This window comes from Geospiza fortis, unplaced genomic scaffold (genome assembly GCF_000277835.1).
Source record: "Geospiza fortis unplaced genomic scaffold, GeoFor_1.0 scaffold100, whole genome shotgun sequence".
NCBI lineage: Eukaryota > Metazoa > Chordata > Aves > Passeriformes > Thraupidae > Geospiza > Geospiza fortis.
Window position 1 is genome coordinate 887,209 of NW_005054350.1, and position 12,955 is coordinate 900,163.

At 34.6% G+C, this 12,955-nt stretch overlaps 1 protein-coding gene across 1 annotated transcript in view; it reads left to right on the forward strand.

Moving 5' to 3' along the window:
- Positions 1-12,955, forward strand: part of TMX3 (thioredoxin related transmembrane protein 3) — a 28,905-nt gene that overhangs the window by 6,591 nt on the left and 9,359 nt on the right. Inside the window, exons 4-12 of the mRNA XM_031058860.1 lie at positions 2,380-2,425; positions 3,370-3,450; positions 4,342-4,441; positions 4,695-4,772; positions 7,017-7,083; positions 9,044-9,142; positions 11,152-11,209; positions 11,918-11,971; positions 12,280-12,336. Coding sequence (XP_030914720.1) covers positions 2,380-2,425; positions 3,370-3,450; positions 4,342-4,441; positions 4,695-4,772; positions 7,017-7,083; positions 9,044-9,142; positions 11,152-11,209; positions 11,918-11,971; positions 12,280-12,336 — 640 coding nt within the window. The remainder of the gene's footprint in view (positions 1-2,379; positions 2,426-3,369; positions 3,451-4,341; positions 4,442-4,694; positions 4,773-7,016; positions 7,084-9,043; positions 9,143-11,151; positions 11,210-11,917; positions 11,972-12,279; positions 12,337-12,955) is intronic.

Below are 12,955 nucleotides of genomic sequence, written 5' to 3' on the forward strand. Positions count from 1 at the left end.
AAGTGAGATCTACATTTAATAAAATTTTGTAAATACATGTGGTGTTTTTAGTTAATATCCATTAAATCTGATTATTCAGGTTTGTTGTATTTGCCTAAAATGTTATGCAGAATACTTTTCTCAGCGGTATTCCAGTTTTTCCTGTGCTTAGATATAGGAGAGTTTGAGATTAAAATTATTTTGTCTCAAAGATCAATTTATTGTATGTATCTTTTTCTATAAAACTAAATAAATATGACTTTATGTTTCATCTTAAAGATACTTATTTTCGATAGAAAAGTAAGTCTGGAGAATTAGAAGTTTCAAGTTCATGCAACCAGGTAACTTAAAAACTGGGAATACATTTCATGGTTCTCTAACTTTCCAGTCATGTATATAAAATTCTAAATCATATAAATTGGATAAAGTCTTACCCTGAAATATTTGTATTTGTCATCCTGTTACTGAAATCTTGTGCTTTATACCTAGAACAGAATTGATGCTATGTTTTTGTTATATAATTAACTTTTACTTATATAAAAATCACTAAAAGCTGCAAGGGTTCCTTTGTGCCCTGGAAAAGATTTTTTTCTCAGATTTGCTACCGGTTTCATAGTGTCTGATAAATCTTCTAAAATAGTTTTGTACTCTAATTTTAAAGGGGAAGTTTTACATCTGAATATGAAAAACTCAACTCAGCTTAATACCATTGCAATCTAAAGATTCTCTGAAATCAAAGTAATTCAGTCTTGAAAATACCAGAAGGAAATGCAGCTGCAATGTGTACATGTCACTAGGAAGGAACATAAGTGGTTTGCTCTGCATAGGAATATGAAGTTGTATGAAACAGCTGAACTTTGGGAAGCTTGTTGTCAAAGAGCTGAGATCACACTTGAACATTTAAATCATCCAGTAAATGTTACCTCTGGTGGCTCTGTGGAATGAGGATACAGCACTTGTATCAACAGAGCAGTCACCTGCTGTGGTATCAGTTTAATTTTCAAGGTGTCCTCAGGAGTCCGCTGTGTGTAAGCAGAGTAGAAATACATCACACCTAAGGCTGACACAATTGCTGCTGTTTGCCTGTACTGTATTCTTGATATCAAGAAGTAGAGGTGATGATGTAAATAAGTAATTTCCATGAAGATGAGAGAATTTTGGTAATCCCCATGGCTGGAATGTTTAAAAAATTATTAAAAATTGTCTCTTCTCGTTCTCCTAAGCACACACAAGAGCTGTACAAGGAGAAATAAACTGTTGACAGCTCTTCTGATTGAGTGCTGTAATACACATTTTAATGCATTGTAGTTCTGTGTAGTAGAGCTGTAAGAGAAAAGGATCAGAATCAGATTGATCCTCATATGTGTATTTCTTAGAACAGCTGTCTTTGATTAGATGCCTGTAGGTGAGCTGCTAGTTTTATTTGTAGTACTGTGCAATAAGGTACTTGCACCTGATCCAGGTGAACAACCTTAGGGTCAATTTCTAAACTCTGTGCACAAGATGCCCAACATCTGCTTGCTGTGGCACGTTGTTGGTAGCTTCAGAATGATTTTGTAACAAGCATTGATTCTAGGTGCTTTCTGAGTGCAGGGATTGTTACTCAACAGAGAGTTGCACAAGTATTGCCACAATTTTAGACTTATTTAATCCTTTTTTGAGACTGTGTAGTTTAATTTTGGGAAAAAAACCTGAATTTGCTGGAAAGTATAGTTTAAGGTGGTTGCAAATTATACCCCTCCAATTACTGGAAGCAAGATAGAAGTTTTTAAAAATATCTGAGGTGAGGGAAAAAGTTCTGCAGTTGTCTTACTTTTAATCACTTCAGTAAGCAGCAGGTAAGTGTCTGCTTAGAAAGTGCCTTCTTCTGGTAAGGTTCATGATAGTAGACACTTACTTGTGTGGAATATGATTTAAAAACCTTTTTGTAATAACTGCAGTATGATTCTGCACTTCTTGTTAGCCATTACTCTAGCACTTGACTAGTTAATTGTCTTCTGTTTCTTTCAAGCCTTAGTATTTACAGCTCTTCATCCTCAATGCTTAATTTTTGCCTCTTATATTTTCTGTCAATATTATGTGCATATTCAATGCATGCTACTTTTGGTGAAAGCAGACCAAGCATGTCTTTCTAGAGGATTCTCATGACATTTGAGTTGTGGCATATGAATTGGGAGGCTGTCTTGGCACCCTGCAGCACCTCTGAAAGAAGTCCAAAATTTAATGGTGTAGCTTAATAGTAGCAAGCTTTTCCTTGTAAGCAAGTAAAGAAATCCGTATTGAGCTAAGTGGTATTTTTTCCATTTGTTTATGTGGCTTGAATAGCAAAACATATTTAAAGATTAAGGTAGGACAGAAAAAAAATCTTGGTTCACTTTGGCATGAACTCATTTCTTTCAGGTATTGCATCTGAATTTGGAGTGCGAGGCTATCCAACAATTAAGCTGTAAGTCAATCCTTCCTATTGAATTTCTATCAATGATTTCATGACAAAAAAATTAAAAATAGCCCTGTCCATTTAGAAGTCTCAAACAGATGTATAGTCCAGTACAATGTCGCATTAAATAAAGACTCAATGGTTCTGAGTACTTTTTACTGTGGACATACTGGGGATTTTAGCAGGTTATTCTTTAAGCAAACAGTATTCCTAATACGTGATAATAAATCTTGTCAAGTTAGTTTTCTCAAAAGAGGAAGCAGAGATGTTCAGCTTGATAATCTTTAAGGATGAAAATTTTCATGCCATACAGAGGTATTGAAAATTCCCCTGAATTTCCTAAACCAGTATGGATTTAAAGAAAGCCTATCAGAATTAGTAAAACTCACCTGAATACTTTGCCAATGCAAGCATGCTACATCCCCTTTCAGCAGAATACCGTAAGTTGACCAATACTTCACTGAAGCATAATACATAAATTTGAAAGGTTTTGCAGATTATTTGATAAATTTCAATTATAGAAAAGCATTAAATAAGTTTATATGCTTTCCTTTTAAAAGGACTAATCCCTGAGTAGTATAAATGTTGAGAGGGTTGGGTTTGGTTTGTGTGCAGAGTGTTTCATCATTTTAGGGAGGCTTTTTATTATGGTCATAAATAAGTGTTCTAAATTATCTGTATGCTTACACAATAAATGACCACTGTACACTAGAAAAAAGAATTGTAAAAGAATTTTAAGTATTTCAACAAGTTAGTAAATCAGATAATGTGTAAACAAGCTTTTATATCCATAATTCCATGGTATTGTATTATTGAGTTTTCTATTTTACTGACCACTTCTTTGGCTTATCACTTGCTGAAAGGGGGCTGTAAACACAAAGGTTGAGAAATCTTATATGTACGAATGTAGATGATTGCTTTTCTGTTCTTTGTTTGTCTTTCTATTTATCTAGCTTGAAAGGTGACTTGGCATACAACTACAGAGGACCTAGAACTAAAGATGATATAATTGAATTTGCTAATAGAGTGGCAGGGTAAGTATACTCTTCTCAGAGACTGGTTCTGCTGACTTCAAACTTATGTGGGACTTTAAGGTGGGCCAAGACTTATTTAAAAAGAACAAGATATTGAAATTAAAAACTATAACATAACATCCACAATGTACTGTGTGTGTGGCTGCATGGGAGACTGGTGCTGAGTTAAGATTATTTATTTTTAAGCCCACATTTCCTGGCTGTTATGCTTACACTCAGAATTTTCTCTCTCAAATGATGGCGACTTTATTGTAACCTTCCACTGTATAAAGGCATCTCCTAAGAAAGACAGAGAGTTTTTATTTGTACGGACAGGATAAGGGGAAATGATTTTAAACAGAAAAAGGATAGGTTTAGAAAAAATATTAGGAAGAAATTCTCTACAGTGAGGGTGTTAAGACACTGGAACCAATTGCCCAGTAAAGTTTTGGATGCCCCATCTCTGTAAGTGTTCAAGGCCAGTTTGTGTGGAGCTCTGAGGAACCTGATCTGGTGAAAGACGTCCCTGCTCATGGTGGCAGGGTTGGACCACATGATCTTTAAGGTGTCTTCCAGTCTAGCCCAGTCTGTGATTCTGTCACCAGTAAAAGGCATGCATGTTTACATTGTAGTAGCATTTTGTAGTAAGATTTGAATTTCGTATTTAAACGTGCTATTTGATGAACATGACATGTTATTTGGTGGAGGGTGGGAATGTTCTTTTTTTCTTCTAGTATAAAATAGAATAATAACTTGAAAAACTAAATTAATTTTGCATTTTGGAATTTATTGTTTTGAAAAACAGCACAAAAAACTGTATGACACTTCACATTTTCTTGTGAATTTTTATTTGTTTGGGTTTTGCAGGTTGCACAAACTGAGATTTTTCTGTGTCTTTGTTTCTCTTTCCAGACCTCTCATCAGGCCACTTCCTAGCCAGCATATGTTTGAGCATGTGCAAAAGAGACATCGTGTACTTTTTGTGTATGTTGGTGGTGAATCTCCTTTAAAGGTTTGAAGCTTGATTAAATAAAATTACTTCTTTTGGCTATTTAGGGGGTCATTTTAAAAATCTTTCAAAAGACTGAAGTGCATGGTTGTAACAAATTCTTGGGGTTTTTTTACATTTATTAAAATGCTTTTACAATCTTACGCCATGAACATGTTTTCAAATTGCTCACTGAAGATAAGATGCGTGACAACGCTTTTGTTTGACACATACTAAAAGTTTAGAAATTAAAAAAACATTGTTTGTATTTTTCCAGGAAAAATACATTGAGGTTGCTTCAGAACTAATAGTTTATACATACTTTTTTTCTGCCTCAGAAGATGTGCTGCCTGAGGTAAGCTGTTTCCATTCCTACTGCTTCTCCAGAAATGGCATTTTTCTCCTCATCTATGTAATTTTGCTGTTTTGATGGCAGAGAGGTGGCTTTTTACAGTATGTTTGGCTTTGGTAGATATCAAAGTAGTTACACTGAAACATGTAATGTTTGACTCTATGTGGGAAAAGAATACAATCCAAATTCCAGTCTGTCATTGCTTTGTTTGAATTAATATGACTGAACAAGGCCAAAATACTTGTTCAGTCATATTAATAAAATTAATCAGAGGATGAGCAGAACTCAGTGCGGGCCACAGAACTTGCTCAAGAAAGTAGATACTTGGATTTTTAGCCAGTGCAAAACTCTTGTTGCTCCCAACAGTCTTTTCACCAAACACTTTTAAAGCTAATTAGGAGGTTTGTAGTATGAATTACTCCTGGTACCTTAGTTATCAGAAATAAGTGAAGAGGTAAGTTATTTTCATCTTGTACAGTACAGCTGATCAACACATTAATCTGCCCCAGGCATCAGCCAGTCCAGTCCACTGGCTGCAGAATTCTGTTGTGGCTTTTTTTAAGGCTTCTGTGATAAGGAAATTGTTTACAGTTCACCACAAGGGTGGAAAAAAATTATGTTACTGTAGTGAGTCTAACCATTGTTGCTTACTTGTTGTAGCAAAATTAAAAGACTTTTTCATTTAATGTTATCTCAAGTGAGATCTAAGTCTGCCCCATGCTTACTAACATGTGATTTTGAAGTTAGTTGGTTATTAATGGCGTGAGAACTAGCATAATTTAGTTTGTTGTTTTATGGGGGTTTTTTTAGGCAGCTGCAATTTACAACATCATAAGTAGAACTGGCCTCATTATAAATAGTGTATTGTTAGTTCTCCAGAAGCCTTGTATCAAAAGCTACCTTAATTTAATATTGCTATTTGCACTTCAGCTCCAGCTGAGCAAGAAAAGTACTGTTCAGTTGTGCAGTGGAAAGAGTAAAAAAGGCTGGAAGTCTTTGAGGTTCTGTGATCACACTGATGTAAGCAGTGAGCTTTTTTTTCCCACAGAAGGTAATTTCCCACCAGTGTCATTTAAGCTGAAGTAGTGATGATGTTCAATATTCTATGGAGAGAAGCAAAAATATTCAGAAATTTGTGGTTGTGAGTTGTAATGAGCCTTTGCATTACAGTGTTCACTGTTAGCCTTTGTTTCATCACCTTAGGTAATATTGTTCCAAGCTAAGGCATCTTTCGCAAGCTTTAAGTGTGCACAGATTGATTTGTCCTTCAACGATGTTAAATTATGTTTTGGGCAAGTGGGAGAACAAAGCATCATCTGGGACTACCTTCTTGATTGTTCATATCAGCTATTATATTATAAATTACTGCTTTTTTTCTTAACTTACAAGAAAGTTAATGCAGAATGACAGAAGGCATGTCATTTGGAAATGATGCTATCCTTTACCTTTCCAAAACATCCATAAATCAGATGATCTAGATTACATGATCAAAATTAAGCTTATGATGCTGTTCTTTCTTAACCAGAAATGCTGTTAAAATTTTAGCTTAGAATGCTAGCAAGCTGTAAGAAGTAGATGCAGAATTTTGGCAGTTCACTAAAAACATGAGCTGAGTAAAATTATTTTGAGTTCTAAGAAGAAAGGTTTTACAGCTTGTTTTTAGTATGTTGCTGGCCATCTTAAATACCATGTTTAGCATGGTAACACAGGCTTTTGTTATTTGTCTAAATTAGGTCTGTTTGCAGCCCTGTGTGCTGAAGCTTTTTTCTTTACATTCCCATCAGTCTGAAGCACAGGAAATAGCCCAGATTTAGTGGCACATGTTACTGGTGGTACTATTTTACTCTGCAAATTGAGTGTCCATTTAGTAGAAGCAGCAGTATGACAGGTATGCTGACAACAGCATAAATTGGGAACTGAGGGCATGATTGATAAAACCCTCAAGTTACAATTTCCTATCTAGCGTCCATGTCCAATCCATAAACTGTTCTTCATGCTACTGCAGGTACCAGTAAAAATCACATTTCTTTTATGCTTTGTGAGATCCACCTCTCAAAAATACATTTATGTTGCATTATTTTTAATATACAGAACCTGATAAATTTATCTTAGTACATGTAGACAGAAAATATTTAGGTATCCTTAGAGATTTTCCCCATGAACTACATTTACATGTTTTCTGATGGGATTTTTTTGCTTAAAAAGCTTTTAATCTTCCATGGATTAATTAAAACCTGACTCTTTCAGTATGTGACGTTGCCTGAATTACCTGCTGTGATGGTCTTCAAAGATGGAACTTACTTTGTTTATGATGGTAAGTAAAAGTGGACATTACCTTAAGACAAGATATTTTAAGCATATAGGGAGAAACTGGAGGAGTTGGGATTTTTTGAAGGGTATGTAGGGATGCTTGGAAATTCCCCAGTTTTAGGATAAATAGCAGCTCTTTCATGAAAGAAAAGAGAAAAAAATTACTAGTTCCTCCACAACAAAATGCAAGGAATTTCACATTGCAAGGAATTTTGCATTTTGCAATGCAAGCAATACTGAAGTGGTGATGTTTGCTTTATGTTTTCAGTAAGATGTAGCTTCCAATATTACAGTTTTGCATGCATTAACATACTTAGAAAAGTTACTGCTTCCCTCACTGTACAAATTCATCATATGCATAGACTACTTTACCTGGTTAGTTCAGTGTGTAAGCTGTGGAAAGGCCACCTGAAACTAGTAGTGTTTTATAGCACTGCTATTTCTACAGTGTATATATGCAGTACATAAGGCCAGTACACCTGCCACTGCTGTAAAAGTGTATATCTGTATATATGTATGCACATCCATATAGAAGTATTATATTGTGCTCAGACTGTACCATAAGGCATGTTAGAAGCACATACACATACTCATAGTTACATTGCATAACCTGGGCTTGTAAGCACACCACTTACTTTTAAAAGCATCTCCTCTTGATTCAGATTGTTTCAAATGCAAGTTTTCACTTCAAGTTGGAAACGTATCACTCAGAAGATCATTCTGCATGTTTAATTTTGTAGGATAAGTAGTATTCTTTGTGACCTTGTAGAATGGATGTACTTGTCTTCCTTTTCAGTTTGTTGCCTCCAGATAAAAATTCACTCTACAGCCTGCCTGATTTGCATTGAATTTTTTTGATCTCTTTTAGCAATTTGGGAGAAGGAAAGCTTGTCAGAGAAACACTTCTTTTGCTTTGTGGCCTGCTTTCTTTTTCCACACCTTGTAAAACAAATGCAAAAACTGTAATAATTCAGGCTTTTAATTTACTTTGTAAAAATTTTACTTTTTCATGATATACCAGAAACATTATTGGAAGTCAAACAAATCATGAAGATGCAATTTGAGAGTGAATAAAGTTTTACGTGCAACTGTTACGACTGGCAGAAATATGAAGAGCTCTCTATAAGGAAAAAGTTATAGCAAAATGCACTTCAGTGCTCTGACCTTTGTCTGATTTTGTTTTGGCTTTTTTCCTTCTCCATAGTAGATGCAGATCCATGAGATGCATTATGCTTGGAATTGCTTGCTGCTACCTTGCGGCAGATAATTGTTAACCTGAAATTTTTGATACTTAGGTCTATACAATAGGATTTAAGATAAAGTATTTATTGTGCATTTGTTTGCATAAAATGCAGCATATATTATATATGTTCTACTTCTTTACTTGTGGTTTAGATCTATTTGATGGTATGTATTAGAATTTAATTCTTAATAGGTTAACACATCTAGGATCTTAAACTAGCCTTCAGTAGGTTGTCAGTTAGGCATGATTATTTGTTCATTTACATTCACAGTGCTGTTTAATGCATCTGCTTTTTCTTGATCTTTTTGTTTCATTTAAGGACTCTCACAAATACTGCTTTCTGTATTTTTGTATCTCTTGTTTTGTTTGAAACTTGACAAGTTATGTACACACACCTCTTTGAAAGCAGGGTTTGAACCTGTTACTTTCTGCACTGGGTCACAGTTAGCTTCTAATATAGTATTGTTTATCCTTGATTTGGAAAATAAAATCATCAAATCAACTTTTCATGCATTTCTATAATATGCTTTTTTGTTCAATGATAGAAAATAGCTTTAGAAGTTTTAAAACTTAAAATGCCCGTAGAAGTGTGATAATTGATGTAACAAGGGTAAAAGGAAAAAGGGAGAAAAATTAGTGGTTGCCTCATTAGTACTGAAATAGTAAATCTGATGGTCCGCCTCTTAAAAAAATGTATGTAATCCTTTTTTTTTAATGTCAGAGTATGAAGATGGTGATTTGTCATCCTGGATAAACAGAGAAAGATTTCAAGGTTACCTTAATGTAGATGGCTTTACTCTGTATGAACTTGGAGATACAGGTGAGATGCTGCTGCTGCTGCTAAACCGTTTGACACTATGTACTAAACAGTAAAAAAAGTCAAAAGTGTACTAAGAACATGTTTTTAAACTTTAGAAATTAGTCAGTATCAGATTAGAGCTGATGGTGGCAGTATTTTGTTGATGTTGGACTGACCTGTGACTAGAGGTTTCACATACAGTCTACACTAGTCCATTCCTCACAACATAAAAGTTAGTGTGTCTAATCCTGTGATAATCACAAAAATTAGTAGGACTTTTAATTTAAGACCACCTTACATTTTGTATAAGTTTCATATTTCCTCTTGGAATACATGCAGGGAATTTTAAAACTAGATTTAGAAGTATCAAATATGGATTGTCCAGATATCTTGTATCTAGTGGATTTAGATATCTTTGAAATAGATGTGGCAAGAAAGGGAGAGGAGCATGTGTTGAAGTGGACTTGTCCCAGAAAACTTCAGCTTTCCTTTAGGAAAAGTTCTGCAGGCCAAATGAAAATTTTGTAGCCAGGTGACCTCTGGAAAAGGCACACGACTTGTACTGCTCTTAAGGTTTATACACATTGAGGTACCAGTGGAAATACTCTTAAGTGTTGATTTTTCTAGGCCAGGACATCCTATCATCTATATTCCATTTCAAAATACTTAGATTCAATCAACACTGAGTTCTTTCAGGTTTTAAAGAATATGAAACATCTATGTTCTTACATGTTTATAAAGCTAATATTGTTACAACTACATTTTGAATGGTTATTTACAGAACTGCTGTTGTGAGTTGTTTAAATATAAGTTATTTCTTCCTGTTACATTTTTGACTAACAATTCCTCAAATAACCAACAAAAACCAAAACTTTATTAATACACTGGAGAAGCCATTATTTACTTTAAAGAGCTTTATGTATTAACGCATAGTACCTGGAATTTATTTACATCATCTTTTATAGTCTAAAAGGTCGTTAGTTGTCTACTGGTGTATTTATTAAGCATCATCTTAGGGTGGAAAGAAATGGGGAAAAAGTGAGAATTGATGTATGGAATAAGTGAAATGGGGAGAAGCTACTGCTTTTTCACAAGGAAGTATGGGAATGAATCATAAGTCTTGCCTTTAAAACCCTTCAGTATTACTTGAACAAGAGTGACTTTTTATTTTTGAGGGGAATGCTTCCTGTGGCATGATGATAGGTAGGAACTGAGCAATTGATTATATTGATGGGGAGGGTTTTGAGTGAATTGTGTCATCTGGAGAGAACTGAAAAATCAGCCGTCTGGAGCCTTGAGTTAATCTGATGACTGACTGCACTGTTAACAGTCTTCGTTCCTAACTGCAAGGGCTTGATCTGGAGAAATTTTGACCAGCTTTTTAAATATACTTTTATGTGATTGACCATAGCACTCTTTGGGATTGGAGTTTGTTTTTTTTTTTAATCAGAAAAACTTCACAAAGTAAATCTTGAAGAGATCAGTATATTCTGGTGTTGACATTTAAGCTCCTCTGACAGAGGTCTGTGAACTAAATTCTGTTTCTGATATCTTGAATTCTGGGCTCTGCCAGTAAATTTTCCAGTTTTTTTTTTTCTAATGCTCACAACAGTATGAAAAATAATTGTTATTAAATCCATACAATAGTGATTTAATCACTTATAATCAGTTTTTAATGGCTGCTATATAATACATGTCTCCATAGCCTCATATTTAGGTATATGTAAATATGCAGCTTGAGTAGGAAATTAATTTTTATCTGCATTTTCTCCCTTTTGGCTTCTTTCTATAGATAGGCTTTTCATGCAATGTTAGTGGTGTGGCATTGAGCTCCATTTTAATTTATTTTCAGTAGATTTAACACCACAGCTTGGTCAGCTTGAAGAGGCTCTTTGGCTCTGAGGCTTTTTTATACTTAAACATTAATTCCTGTCCCTGGAGAGTACCTGATCTTCTAAGTTGACATATTTCCTATTGGAGAATGTGTATTTCTTTTTAAATGGTTTCAAGAATTTTATTCCTTATTTTAGGAAAACTTGTGGCTATTGCAGTCATTGATGATAAAAACTCTTCAGTGGAACATACCAGGTACAGAATTGAGTATTGGTGACACTATGGGAGAAATGTGCTGGTATGACATAGGGAAGTTTGGAAGTTGCTTAAATATTGAGAAATACAGGTTAAATGAGTGGGTTTGACTTGTAAATGTTCTGACTTCCTGTACTAACTTTACTTAATTTGTGGCTTGGTTGAAGCGCATGTGAGTTCACTGAGATGGTGGGAGTTCCTGTATCACCCTTCTGCCATTTGTTAATGGGATCACAGGAGCAAATGGTGATCTCATAGCTTTTAAAAGCTATTGTGTCACCTTTTAAACAAAGACAAAAGTGCTTGAGTTCAGATGACTTTGAGATGAACTCAGTGAGTTTAAACAAATGACTGTACTTCAGTTCACTCACATTGAAAATTAAGCTAGTGATGCTTATATATTAGTTGTCTATGGAATTTAAACAAGGCATGTTTTTGCTGGAGTTGGAGTTTGCCAAAGAGACTGAGAGGAACAAGACCTTCCCTCGTCCCATTCTGGGTGCATATACAGACTAAAAATACTCTGTTCAAGTACTGTGTATGCTATTTTCAACCTTTAGGAACTAAGCAAGAGGAACAAGGTGTTTTTTGATAGTCCTTGTTTCTGATGAGGTATGAATTGCTGCTTACTGGGGAAATCTCAATGTTTATTGTTTGTATTTAGAAAGAGTTTATCCTGGATATCCATGCCAATTTTTTTCCTTTCAGATTAAAGTCTATTATTCAGGAAGTTGCCAGAGATTATCGGGATCACTTTCACAGGTAGACACACATGGGACTCTGATGTTTTAATTCTTCTTCTGCATTAATCTTTCTAAGACAGCAGTCACTTTTTTTCCTAGGTGAAAAACGTTACAGTGTGTGCTTTTATATTTTTATACTGATATTTAAACCATTTCATTAACTGAATGTGTTTCATAATGCTGTGTTCTAGATCATCACTTTTTTTGAATTACATTTCTGAGTGTGTGCTTTCATTTTCAGTTATAGGAAAAATACTAATGGAGAACTTTTGCTGAAACCCACTATTGCATTTTCCATCATTTTATTTTTAACTGCTTCTCTTTCAGGGATTTCCAGTTTGGCCATATGGATGGAAATGATTACATTAATAGTTTACTAATGGAGTAAGTAAATCCTTACTTGAATATTCTTTCTTCGGTTATATGTGTTACCAAATGTATTTAATTGATAATAATCTTAAAGAAAGTTCTTGGCTTTCATGACTTAAAAAAAACCCACTGTCATCAGAATTCAGCCTGTACTGTAGTATCAATTAATTGTTAAATTAAGTGGTATAAATAGATAATTTAATGTTAGATGTTTGGCTTACATAATGCTGATTGACAAAGCTTATCTTTTAGATCTGCTTTGTTAAATTACTGTTAGAGTTGAGAGGCTTTCATTCTTGATGTATTTTTATGACATGCATAGAAATGCACTTCAGCAGAGAAGCATAGAATGCATGGAAGATGCTGTCTGCACTTGATATGTACATGGTATATTTTGAAGTATGTTAGTGGTTTAACAAGATGCTTGACAGTTGCCCTTACTAGGATCCTTTTCTAAAAAATGCATAATTAGAGAGTTGAGTTGCTTGGCATTTGTGGTTCACTACTTCTTCTCCTCTGGCCTTTGGAGGTCTGAAAGAAACAAAAACCAGTATTACAATTCTGTAAGTTTTCCAAATCCATTTCTCAGGGATCAAAACATTAATTAAGCATGTGTTCATGATCCCTAAAGATT